Consider the following 13,867-nt stretch of genomic DNA (forward strand, 5'->3'; position numbering starts at 1 on the left):
ACAAAACGTCACTTGGGCACAAATATGCACAAGCTCTCAGGGTCATCCAAACTATGAGAGACGACAAGCTCCTGCATGTCCCAACATGGAGCACCCTGGAGGGGCAAGCGTCTTTAAATAAGAAGCCCGGCAAACACAAACCGAAATTGGTCAAATTTTTGCTCGCTGACTATCAGGGCCAACAACATCAGGCCAGAGCAGAAGTTGAAGGTCAGCCAAACGAGCGCATAACACACCTTTGAAATCTGCAGAACAGCACAGCGCAGGGTCTGGAAAAGGTGGTGGAAATGAAAGAGAAGCTGAAACAGCAAGACAATCAAACCCAGCAACTTACTCAGGAGTAAGACGACCTCTGCTCCAAGGTCAAACACTCTCAGGAAGAGACAATCGAGAACCTCAAAGCAGAGTTGGCCAGTAAGACTGTCTCCTGGAAGTGATAGAAATCACAGAGGGTGAGAAGAAAGAACTGGAGACAAGAAACAAGCAACTGGAACTGCAGGCGGAGGAGAGCCAAGACAAGTTAAAGGAGACGATAGAGAATGTTAATCAGAAGGACATTCAGATCAGGAGCTCAAAGATGCTACATTTTTAAAATGTATTGCTTACAGTTTTTGTGTTTAAACTTTATGTTTTATACATAATATGTTTTTAGAAGAAAAAGTATGACACTGATGATAGATTCAATAGTCCTAAAGAAACTCACCAAAGTGATATTTTTCCACATTTATGAACTATGATTCATCACATTTATTATACAATTGATTGTAGATAATGACATTTTCCTAAATGTCAAAACTTTTACTTACTTTTTGAAGACACTGCTCCTTGCAGCAATATGCATGATACATGATGCATTAGGTGGACATTTTTCCAGCCTAATTCTAAAACCACAGTGTCTCATTTAACTCGCTGACACACAGTACTGTACACTGGCATTGACAAGCTTTTATTTATTTTCCAGTTTCAGCTCATACCTCTGTGGGGGTGCAGGTGTATTCCAGACTCCCCTGGCCGACCCGTGTGCACATATAACTGATCTGAACAAGGTCATAACTCAATAACAATGGATTAAACTATAACAGCATTTAAGAACAGCAGCCATATCAACATAAATACATGTTAAGCAAAATAACATCTTTAAAATAAAATCCACTGTCTCTATAAGTTCTGTACAATAAGGTACACTGGAGCCAGTAGCTGGTAAACTGACAACACAAGGGGTGTTGTTGATGGTCAGTTCAATAATGCAATATGCATTTTATCACTTCAGTCTAAAAACATTTATCAAGTGCTCATTGGTTCTCCTGACTGCAAAAGTACAACTGCAACAGTAGAAGGGCAGTGTTTTTTTTTTAAATAGTCATGCACATTAAATTAATACTTTCTAGCCAATTTTGATCACAAAATTATCATTCAACTGAGTGATTTAAAACTGAAGTCACACACTTAAAAAATAAAATAAAAACCCAAGTTTGAAGGGCTTACAAACCATAAGTGCTGCATAAGACCTGCAGCTGTGGAGATGTCTTCAATATTTTTGTCAATATGTTATGTTAGAATTACAGAATAATGTGATGCACCACATCTGAAGCCTGTGATTAGCAAACCAGTTTCAGGAAAACTTCAGAAATCACATTATTTTATTACAAATGCCCATGAATAGTGTCATATATGTACTTCTTAAAGACCTGTGCTTGTCGTACTGAGTATTTACGTGATCAAAGAATAAAGATGAGAGACAGTGGGAGGGAGACAACAGGCTCAAAGCACAGAAATAAATCGCTTAAGTGATTCAACTTTTAACAGTGCAGTGTGATTTAGGTCCAGAGAGATATATTAACAGGCAAAGACAAATGTTTTGATAAAGCTGATCGTCTGCTGTGTTGCCTACTTTGGTTTTTAAAGCTACATTGGGCAACTTTACATGCAGGCAAAGCTATAAACGGCAGAAAGGAGGTTACATTTGTTTTTACATAGTCTCTTATTTGGCTCTTTTCATAATGTTATTGTTGTAGAACTGCCTGTACTTGACAGATAAGCAGAATAGTTGGTGATCTGAGCATAGCCCCACTTTGTTATTCAGGCTGAGAATGAGTGAATTCTGCATATACTTTGCCTAATGTAGCCTTAAAGAATGAGGCCGGTGTTATTCTTTATCTTTTTTCTTTAAAATTGTCAACAAATGCCATGATAAAACCAAAAATACTGCAAATGCAACTCTTAAAAACAAGTCCTAATATGTTTCCACAGCTGGGCACTGCAGTGTTAACCAAACAGGAGTAGACTGTGCATTCTTTATGGACTATTTATCACAGGTGGATTCTTACACACTTGTTCTGCTGGTGAGTTTTGTGGCACATTGACATAAAACTACAGTGCCCACGCTCACCGTACTGAAGGAACGAGCTTGCAGTGTGGCTCACTCAGTGGAGTGCTTTGAAACAGTAGAGATTGGTCTGTGTGTGTGGGATTTGTTGACAATGACAACAATCAAAAAATAGAGATTATCACATGCCTATCATCCTGTAAATGACAAACTGACACCATCAAATCAAAACAGCTTGGATATGTATAGATATGCGTACCTTCGACCAACACCGTCTTTTCTAAAGCACACGTTATTTTCTAGGGAAGTTAAAATGACTGAAATCCAGAGTGACCTATACCGACCGCACGCTTCCTGATGCTACTGGTACAGCAGCCGTTGGTGGTGTCTACATACTGGCTACGATGTAACACAGAGAACCATGTCTTTACTGTTTTATTTTTTGGCTGTGACGTGGTCGTGGTTCGACACGGTGTTGTTCTAGTTAGTACTACTGGGAGGAGAGGAAACTGCTATAAAACTATCTACAGTAGCACTGGCACTTGGACATTAATCATCTTAACAGTGACTAAGCACAAAACAAAGGGGCTGTTGCTCCAGATAGTGGTGGTGTTTTTTTTCTTTGAGTGGTGCCATCATCATCATCATCATCATCATCCCCCTGCAGTCTTTTGGTTTCCTCCAGATAGAAGTGTCCGCTTAGGTCTCAACTTTCCCGTACGTCCCCTCTGGGGGGCGATATTGTCTGGGGAAGGCCTTGAGCTGGAGAGCGTTAAAGGCGTATTTACGACATCCCACATTCTTCATGGTGTTCTCTCTCCTGCAGCCCTCGCTGTGAGAGAAACAGGACAGAAGTGTTAGTCACTTTGGCATAAGTACATAACTTTTTTTTTTTTTTTTTTTAGAGATGTGGTGCAGGGCCTGACCTGCGCATACAGTCCAGAGCCTGGTAGAAGACCTGCGGGGCCAGGCCGTGCTCTTGCTGCAGGATCTGACACTGCTCCAAAGTCAGAGACATGGCCGTGCGGTCCTTGGCACTCTTACAGCTGGTGAAACGCACCCCGTTCAGACGGCGACAAGCCTTTCAAGTTCAGAAAAAAAGATATTAGAGGAGAAAGACATGGCAGGTGCTGAGGATGGCGGATGAAAAGGTGGTCTACCTCAGCTGCCTGCCACAGAATCTCCACGTTCTTGCTTTTCTTGGCGCTCACGTTCTGGCTCAGCAGTTTGAGCAGCTCGGGCAGACCGGTGGTGCTGCGGGAGCGAGGGAGGCCTGGGGAGATAACAGAGAATGGAGCGATGAGGTGGGTGAGAAATGAAAATGAAAAGGTGCGGTGCAGGGATGCAGACTCACAGTCTTCTGGCAGGACTTCCTTAAACTGGTCGTAGTAAGAGCTGAGGCGACCCATGCTCTCCATGTTGATCACTTCCTGCAGTGACGTATCTCCGAACCTGAAAGAACAAAATGAAATAGCTTCATCCGATTTGGCAAAAAAAAAAATTTTCCTCTCCACTGCCCATCCTCCTCTCCATCTTTCCTTTCATCCAGGCTCAGTGACTCACTTCTCAGCCAGCGTCTGCTGTTCGTTGATCCCCACGTTGAACAGGACGGGCTGAACGCGCAGCAGCATCCCGTTCTGGATCTCTCGCGGCAGCGTGTCGAACATGGCTCCGGGCATCGGGACCCTGACGTTGAAGCCGTTCCTGTTTCCCGTGATCACCGGCAGCATGTCCGGGGCGAAACCTGAGGTCGCCTGGGTGACTTTAAAGGTGACGTTTCTCAGGTCCATCACTCCGATGCTCATATCCTCCAGCATGGCCAGCTCCTCCCCTTTTAGGCGCAACAAGAAGTCAGGATAGAGGTTATTGATAATAATGAGATCCATCATTTTACAGCCCAAATGAGAACAATATCATGTGTTTGTTTGTCTTTTGACTTGTGTGTTCTCTCTTCCTGTTCTTTTTTAATCATCTCACTGTCTGTCTGTGACTGGGAGTGTGTGTCCGGAGCGTCTGGGGTGTGGTTGCAGCTGAGTCTCAATTTGAGTTTCTCCAGCTCAGCTCTGCCAGTCTCCCAGATCTGCTTGCCCCCTCCTCCATCAACATCAATACTCATTACACATTACTGCCCCTTCATTCCATCTCATTTACATATTGCAAATAAATTACCCTTTCCACTTTCACCACCTGCCTCTTTGAGTTTATGCTCTGCAGCGTACGTCCTCTAGAGAACTGAATATCACATTTAACACAGATAGAACTAAATTTATCTTTCTGTTAAAACAGCACTTTACGGTTTGGTTCATAACTCCTGACCTGTGAGGCCATTCAAATTTCTGCCTTTTTAAAATAAATTTGGTAAAAAAAAAAATTTCAATAAGCCAAAAGAAGTTGTTGTTTTTTCCTTTGTTTCTGTTTATTTTATACAATTTTTTATATTGTTGGTTACTAAATCTTGGCCTGTTTCAAATATCCTGCCTTAAAGCAGAAGTAAGCGATCCGGTCGTTTTGGCTAATGCTGCGTTCCTGGCAGGCGTTTGAAACCGTAAATTACAGCTTCAAGTCACAACTTACGACTTTGTAGCGTTTCAGGCAACCCACTCGTGTTTTTCCGACCTGTTTTACCTGTGAAAGTCACTATAACGGCCACTCGTAACTTCCGACCCGTGAACTCGTACCAGATCGAACTGGTACAACTTCACAGGTCGGAAAAACACGAGTTACGGGTTTCCTTGAACGCACCATAACAGTCCTCGTCCCTACGTCACCACATTCACGGCGTCCCTTGGCTGCACACACAGCCCTGCATGCCGTTCTCTCTCCTCATTGGATAAAAACTGTAGGATACGAGAAATGTTTTCTCCTCGGCTCAGAGCAGAGCAGAGTGACTGACAGACCCGTGTTTCGGTCCAAACAATCTATGTAAGTGATTGCTGTCGGAAGATATAACTATTTAAGACTTATATTAACACAAATATATCACTTACTTCTGCTTTAATTTCTAAGTGGAGAGTCAGACAGCACATACTACAATTTATTCTGAGTAATCCTACTCAGTTAGGGAAGGATTTTATATATGAAATGTGCATTGGCAACATTATACATTAAATCATGCAGACAAACACTGGCAGATACTGAATAGCAGATAACTTTACAATGGTTTATAATTGCCTTGTGCTCATATGTCATGTGTTGCACAGATTGTTCAGGCTATTGAAATCTACACCTGCTTGGGCACTAAACATCTGCACTTTACGCTTTCATGCTGTTTATTTATTGATATATTACTTTTTAATCATATTTTATCCCTATTTTAATCTGCCCACTATGACATGCTATCTGTTGTTGTCCATCTGTTGTATTGTACAGTGTGTTTATACAGTGTGTTTAAATGTCTCTGTGTGTGTATCTTCCTGGCTGCAAACCCATTTTCCCTGTTTGGGACAATAAAGATACAAAGATAAGATACAAAAGATACACATAAGTTACCGTAGGTGCTGAGCAGGCCCTCGTACTGCACCAGTAAGCCGATGGTGTGTAGCTGCCTGAGGAAGCCCGAGTCACACAGACTGTTCCTCAGCTTGATGATGAAGCCGCAGATCAGAGCCGTCAGCTGTAGGCGGCACGACATGAAGAGTCATGGTTTCACTTTCATATGATACGCTCGGACTAAAACTGACAAAACCACAAATGTATGACAGACAGGATGGTTTGAGGGAGGAGGAGGAGGAGGAGGAGGAGGCTGACTGACGTACCGTCTGGCAGAAAACGACATCACGGCGGTACTGCAGGGGGAGGCTCATGGCGATGGTGGGGGCGCTGTCCTGCATCAGGAGGAACACCATGGCCTTTTTGGCTTTGTCACTCATCAGAGATGCACAGTCCGTCAGTGTGGTGAGGAGAGGATACAGAGCCTCGCTCCACTCGCCTGCAGACACAGCAAACAGGTTAAACCCACACATACACAAACAGTGTGCAGGCAGATACTGTGAAATGAAAGGTTTAGAGCATCTGTATTTAAAGAAAATGCTTGAAAACTCGATAGATTTTAAAATTGTATTTTTATTTATTGTTGAACACTTACTGATTAATTGATTGACCTATTTGGTAGCTATGAAGTTTCCACTTTTTCATATCTTTGTTTTGAAGCAAAGTGGAAAAGTGGAAATTGCCCTCAGTTTCAAACCCTTTCAATGACTTTCAAAAAATGGAACCAAAAAAATGTATCGAAATGTTTGTCGATATGACTGAAGGTCGTCTCCATTTTGTTTGTTTTTTGTGATCAGATTTTTATGATGTTTTCCAAACTTTGAAAAGCGGTACATATTTATAACAAATACAAAACATGATGACAGACATACAAATGAGAAGATGAGAAATAAGAGAAACCACAATAGGGAAAAAACAAACAAACAAAATAAACCCCCCGTCTTCATTTTGTTTTTTGAATCTATTTCTTCATCATATAATCTTGCATTCTGATGTTTGTTGTAACAATGTTTTTAGAATGGTTGTATAATTACAGCAATAAATACAATAGTTTGTTTTATTTGGGTGTAGTGTTTGGGTTTCATCCTCCTCACCTGGAGACGTCTTTTCTACGACTGGGCTGCTTTCTACAAATTAGAGAAAAGTAAAAAAAAATTAATAAATAAACAAATAACAATATGAACAGACTTCACATTGTACTTACCACTCCACATTCCTCTTTATGTGTTCAAAGCCAACAACACTGAAGCAGTTTAAAGTGTGTGTGAGAATGAACCTATAGATGTGAGAATAGTGATGATAATAGAGGATGACATGCTGCTGATGATGCTGCTGCTGCTGATGATAATGATGATGGTAAATCCTTGTTTTATGTTATTATGATGGACATGAATGGTAGTCAGCAAATAGTAGCTCATCCATAGACAATGCTTCAAACACCTTTTTCTGTGTATGTGTGTGTACCTTTCTTAGTGTTACTTGGCTGCTCGTTGGCGAGCAGGAAGACGTCCTCTGAGCTGCTGTCACTCTGGATTTTGTCTCGCTGCAGCAGCCTGTCCACCCTCTGGATCACACACTCCAGACTCTTATCAACATTTAACCAAACCTTCTCCTGCACAAGCAGAAAATGCAAAAAAAAGTTAGTGCAGATATTCACATATGTATATAGAAATAAAAATAAAAAAACATGAACACAGACATCACAGAGAGGCGGTTCAACTTTCTCTTACCCACTCCTCCTCGTGCAAATCTGCCTGCAAAGAGGAGCGCTTGTTTATACTCCTCTCGCCGCTGTCCGGGGGAGCTCCGAGGCGAGAGGGCGAGGTCGCAGCGCGAGACGGAGAAGCCGGGTGACGAGAGGGAGAGCGAGACGGCGAGCGAGAGGAGGGGGAGAGGGAGGAGGAGGACGGGGACGGGGTGCTGTGCTGCGAGAACTCCGGGCGGGCGGCCGCCAGCGCCACGATGGCCGTGGACAGCAGCTTGGAGTCGCACACGGTCACCAGCTGACGAGTCTGCAGGAGGATGGAGAGAGAGGGAAGAGGCAAAGTCGTAAAAAAAGTTTTATTGCACAGGTACAGTAGGTGATGTGGCTGTGAGCAAAGGATGCTCTTTAAAGTTCATGAACCATGATATTCAGAATGAGGGCGAAATTGCTTGTGATTATAATTTTATTTTCCGTGCCCTGCAGGTCATTTTTGTAGATTTTTCCTTTTTTACATAAAGTAAAACAATGTTATCTCGCCATCCTTTTTTTCCCATTTCACTCACCGGTTGTATTTATAAAGTTTTTTTTATTTTCCGCATAATTTTTTCTTTTATATTTTACCTTGCTCAGTTCATATAAACTCAATTTACTTGTATTCATGCACATCCACACTGTGCAATATTTCTGCTCAAGCAACTTGTATATACAGTTTCTTCTCTATTTAAATAATATTTGTACATAACAGTGCATATTTTTTGTTTTAAATATATTTTGCACATAGTGAATGTCTTTATATTTTTATTCCTAACTTTCCTTACTTGTCCTGTACTTCTATGCTACTGTGGGATCAATAAAAAGTCTTAACACATTTAATAAATAACTGAACCAATGGTAACATGAAAATTACATGAAATCAAAGCAATTTATTGATTTTGGTATGGTTGGCTGGTGATGCTGAACTTTTTGTTAGTGTATTGGCTGATGAATCAGGAGGGAGAGTGAAAGAAAGAAAGAGGACACAGTGCCGTGAGATGAAACAGAGCAGAAAGTATAACACAGCACTTGACTGATACACTCCGGTTTCTCCGAGTGCCGTCTCACCTTCTCCGTCAGGATGGCCAGCGTCCTCTCCAGAGCGTTGGCCGAGCGTTCCTTGGCGGCTCGAGACAGACGTTCGGTGTAGTAACACACTTGCGTCTTCAGGGTGTTTATTTGACCAATCAGCTCCTTCGCTTTGACGACATCCTGCGGCTGGTACGCCATCCCTTTGGGCCCGGAGCCAGTGGAGCTTTGGCTGTGACGGGGATAGAAAGCAGAAAATAATATCGACTGTCGAGAGAGTGTGATGTACACAGTAGATAACGAACACACCAACAAACGCCTTGTAATAAATATACTTGTCATAATCTCACCTCTCCTCGCCGTAGGAGCTGAATCACAAAAAGGAAGAATAAAAAACAGAAAGACTAGTAAATCACAAACAAATCCAACACCACCACCATGACACCCAAATTATAGTAAGTCTGCACTTTCTGCTTCGCTACACTCACTGTTTCCTGGCCTCCTCCAGCTTGTGCAGCAGGTTTCGGAGGCCGCAGCCTTTAAACCCTTGATGATGTGCTGCAGGAGCACCGATGGTCACGACATCGTACGTCCGGTCTGATTGGAGGAGGGAGGACAATCGTAAAATCGGATGAAATAAGATCCTAAATATAGTTTAAAGTTTGGACAAACACAAACATGCCTCCACCAACCACCTACCATAACCAGTCTCTCCCTGTACTCTCATCCTCTGAATGTGTAGGTTGGTGGGAATAAACTCCAGCTTCCTCTCAGCTTTCAAAGTGCTCGACTTAAATGATGGACCTGTGAGGGAACAAAATACGTCCTAAAATGAATCTGTTTTTGGCACTCAATTATATGTATTAATGCATTTCATGTATGTAAATTGTAAGAAACAGAAAATAATTTAGATTAGCCTTAGTTTTGACATGTAAAGTAACTTGATATTGCCTTATAATGATTTAACAGTCTGTGGTTCTGACCTTTATATTCGTGCAGGTCACTTATGGTCTCCTGGTAGGTGAGGATGATGGTCTGGTACTGAGTGATGATCTGCCTCCTGAGGTTTTCCCAACATGGAGACAGCTCCCCCAGCTCCTCCAGCTCACACACCCTGTGTGAACGAAGCCCATTAGTGAAGGAGACATCCAGCTGATGCACTGATGATCTCACAGCTTGTGTTTAAGTAGCTTGTTCAATTGAGGCCTCTGTCATACATACACACAAGAGCTGTACTGAGCATTATCAGCTCTCCACATATGATGAACATTACAAGAAACCATTAAGAAAGTGGCCACAGTGGGAGCTGTAATAGGTTGCTTATCATGAAGATACAAAGCTCATGGTATAGAACAACTCACCTAAATCTCTCAGTGCCACTTTATTTTCACCCAGTCTATAGATAAATGCTGGATAGCCAGGGCTGCATTTACACAGTGTTTTGCTACGTTTAGCAAGGAGCTTGCAGTTTTGCCTCAGGACACTTTGACATGTGTGAGGAGAAGCTGGGGATCAAACCACCGACTGTGTGATGATAAGTGAACAACCTGCTGTAGCTCATGAAGCAGAGCCGCCACCGGCCTCTTCACACTGTTAACTGCTATTCAAATGAAACAAACCAAGGAGGGACTGAGGCAGCACGACCTGCATCTTATTTGCAACCGGTGACAGCGGGGCAGCAGCAGGACAACGATCTGACTGATTCAATGGTCTGAGATGAGTTTTGCAAATCACATCGTTACCTGACGGCGTCTTCTTCCAGCAGCAGTTTGACGAACTGTCGGGGAATGTGCAGCGACAGGGCGCTCTCCGCCATCTGCTCCAGGATCCGCAGGTGGTTTCCGTCCGTGGTGGGGAACCGGTACGTCCGCGACATGACACCTCCAAACACTGAGACAGACAGAACGATGTGCTTCATACGATAGTCAGCTCCGACCAAGTCTTTTTGTTTGGACTGGAGGTATTTCAGTTATTTCAGATCCAGAGAGTTCAACAACAGTGGGACGATTGGATCCATGTTTTCCCACCATTTAATCAGCATACTAATAATGGTTGTTATCTGTCTAATATTGTGACAATTTTTGCACGAACAACATTTGAAGACGATTATGTATGGTCGTCAGAAGAAGACAAAGGGAACAATAGAGGTCCGATCTATTCTACTATGAGTAAACACTGCGATTTCAATCAAGCTTTTAATTCTCACTTTTTAAATTGATGATGTAATTTTTGTTGGTCCCTTTACATCGTGAGAATATGATTTGTTGCCCAAGATGTTGTGACTTGATTTTGGTTGCATTGCAATTAATGGTGAAGCTCTACTGTGCTTATTACTGTGGTGCTTGTGGAACTAATGTAAAAAAAAAAAAGATATTACACTGAATGTTGTGAATATCAGCATAATTGATCGTCCTAACTGAATCAGAGCTGTGATGATATTCAGTGCAACATCACTCCCTCTCTCTTGATGCTGCATAATTGTAAGTGACACAGCTAGAAATCTCCTGCAACTAAACTTACAACACGAACATAAGAACTGGTTCATATACGCAAACACTCACCAGCCTTCAGCAGTGGATCTTTACACAGAGACGAAGACTTGGATTTAATACCCATGGATTCAGTCAGGCTTTCATCGACAGGGAGGACCATCTGATACGCACACAAGCAAACACACACACACACACACACACAACCAATCCCTGTTTAATAACTTGATTTGCCGACCAACCCAAAAACCTACAGATATTTAATGTACTGATAAAATTAGTAGAAAATCATCACAATTCAGAAGCTGTAACTGAGGGATCTTTGGCCTTTTGCTAGAAAATCAAATGATCTGAGTAATTGCTAATGATCTCAGTCAACTAAAGCACATAATCATGTAATCAATTTTCAATTATTTCATAAAAACAATACTATGCTAGCTTGTATCATAGAAAAGATATCTTTCTTGACCACTCACCCGTCCATTAACAGTGTCTCCTCTCTGTAATCTTGCAACAGGAGCCCTCTGCTCACGCTTCTCCTCTATCTGCCATGCAATGACAGTGATGTTGCCCACACGCTCCTTCTCCGCTGACCTGGCAGACAAACGATGTGAAGTAAATTAAACATCCCTGAACTCCAAATTCAGCATGCAATTGATATCATTTACAGAGGAAATGTGTTTCTCTGTGTCACTGTATCCTGTCTGGCCTGTTACCTGAGAGCCAAGTGCAGCCTGTGGTGTTTGTCCTGCAGCAGCTCCTTCACGGAAAACATGGACGAACCCAGCATGTACATCTAGCACGTAAAAACACAAAGGATATGATTCATTTCAAAACATTCATTTCCTTGCAGGGAAATTTAAAAGAGATAGTTTTGTAAGACATTATTCTTAGCCTAGGGCCTTACCGTGCCCTGGGAGCGGTCTTTCACATCATAGACAGAGAGCTTGACCTGAGTCTGCTGGGTGATCAGAGAGTCCTGAAAGAATGCAATACTGCTGAGGAAGATGGGGTTACTGGTCCCCTGGAGGAAAAAGAGAGAGAGAAAGAGAAAGAGAGAGGATGAAATGGTTTTGAAGTCTCCAAGAGCAGACAGGAGGAAAGGGCAAAGCAAGCGAGCAAATAGTGCACCTCAATGATTTCAGTCTGAGCGTGCTTGGTCCAGAAGGCCTGAGGCGGAGTGGTGCAGCTGACGGCGACAAAGCTGGTGGGCTTACGATCCAGGGATGGAGTAACCAGTTCACTGCAGGCTGCATGCGGCACATAAACATAGGAAGAGATTATTACAAACTGTGGGATTTAACCAGTGGGATGGTCCCTAATCCTCGGCCACGGGAGGAAATGTAGTACAGTACAGTTGTCAGTATTTGATGAAAAGCAGTTGCTTACAGTAATGCTTTCGAGTCGAAACAATGAATAAAACCAAAACACACAAATGATGAAATTTACCACTGAGCCAATCGCTGACGAGATACATCATCCGTCGTCATAAACAGCATCTTATTACAATTATTTGTTTGTCCCAATGCTAATATGTTGATACGTAGATCCAATGCAATTTGTGGATTACTTTCATTTGCCTTCAGTCACTATTTAACTATCCAGGCCCACTCCACAAGACTGTCAAACATCTTCTCCCACCAAGCTGGCAGGATGCCCACTACCTCCCCCCTCCCCCACTGCCCATTAGCTACCTTAAGCACTATATTTTGCACTACAGCCATGGATGTACACAGGTTATTTTTTTTAGTATATTTAGTATATATTAGTAAGTATATTTTTTGGGCTTTTTGCCTCCGCATAATATGGGGAGCCTGCTCCACCCACCGAGCCAAACAGCGCCCCTACATCGGTGATTTTATATATATTATACATTATATATTAATATTATTTTCTAGAGCATCTAATTTATATCTATAATATTTAAAGGTGAGAGAGAAATTACTTTTCAACCACATTTTTCTATACTGGTGAGTTTTCACTGCAGTAGGATGGCTTGTGGTGGCATTCAAGCTGAAGTCACAGACACAGTAACTGCAATATGCATAGTTTGGTTGTGATTTGTTAAGTGTATGAGTAACTTGAATATTATGACTAGTGCTAATCATACTACCTTCAAAATACAGACATACACCATTTGATCTACTTGTGATGTAACTGTGTGTTTGGCTTCCTACGTGACTTACCCACACTGAACTCCAGCACAGGCTCATCTGGGTCCTGACTGTTGCCTGTAGGACAGAGAGAAGAGAGAAACGGGTGAGGAAGCGAAGCTCTTTTGAAATGCCCTGGTAAATAGACGTGTTACCATGGGAGCAGTTACTTGGTTACCTGAGAGAGCCAGCCCCATCATCTCAGCTGAGAGATCAAACGTGTTGGCCCGGTAGACCGACCACGGCCGATGGCGGGGGCTGCGCTCCTTCCCGGACATGGTGGGTTCGTGTGTGTGTGGGGGGGTGAGGATGGATTTCAGAGCAAACAGACGGTGAAGCAGAACAATGTGGAGCAGACCCAGAAGTCGTCACGTCACGTCACGTCACTTTTTCTTTCTTTTTTTTGTTGCAGATATGTGCACGTTCAGTTTCCTAAGAGGAGAAACACAAGAAAACAGCAAATAGATCATCTGATGGTCCCCATAGAAACAGCCGAGACGGACTGACAAGATGGCAGCTGCACTCGGAGAAATTACACAATAGCTGATACTGAGTCCTTTAACGGATGCTGCTGGCTGAAAACACCCTCAAGATCAAGTAACAGTTTTCTTTTCACAAGGTTAAAGTGATTATTAACTAGTGT

At 42.5% G+C, this 13,867-nt stretch overlaps 1 protein-coding gene across 1 annotated transcript; it reads right to left on the minus strand.

Annotated features, from left to right (window-relative positions):
* Positions 1 to 3,025: 3,025 nt before the first annotated feature.
* inpp4aa (inositol polyphosphate-4-phosphatase type I Aa) lies at positions 3,026 to 13,502 on the minus strand (the record flags this gene model as incomplete). Its single annotated transcript, XM_083997451.1, has 22 exons — positions 3,026 to 3,158; positions 3,253 to 3,407; positions 3,487 to 3,599; positions 3,681 to 3,778; positions 3,890 to 4,157; positions 5,816 to 5,939; positions 6,082 to 6,254; positions 6,910 to 6,942; positions 7,280 to 7,427; positions 7,546 to 7,827; positions 8,622 to 8,814; positions 9,071 to 9,179; positions 9,282 to 9,386; positions 9,566 to 9,696; positions 10,325 to 10,472; positions 11,144 to 11,234; positions 11,548 to 11,665; positions 11,788 to 11,867; positions 11,979 to 12,095; positions 12,203 to 12,321; positions 13,258 to 13,302; positions 13,403 to 13,502. 22 exons carry the CDS (start codon positions 13,500 to 13,502, stop codon positions 3,026 to 3,028), a joined length of 2,883 nt encoding a protein of 960 aa, XP_083853577.1.
* Positions 13,503 to 13,867: the final 365 nt, after the last annotated feature.

Source organism: Trachurus trachurus (genome assembly GCF_905171665.1).
Source record: "Trachurus trachurus genome assembly, chromosome: 21".
Lineage (NCBI taxonomy): Eukaryota > Metazoa > Chordata > Actinopteri > Carangiformes > Carangidae > Trachurus > Trachurus trachurus.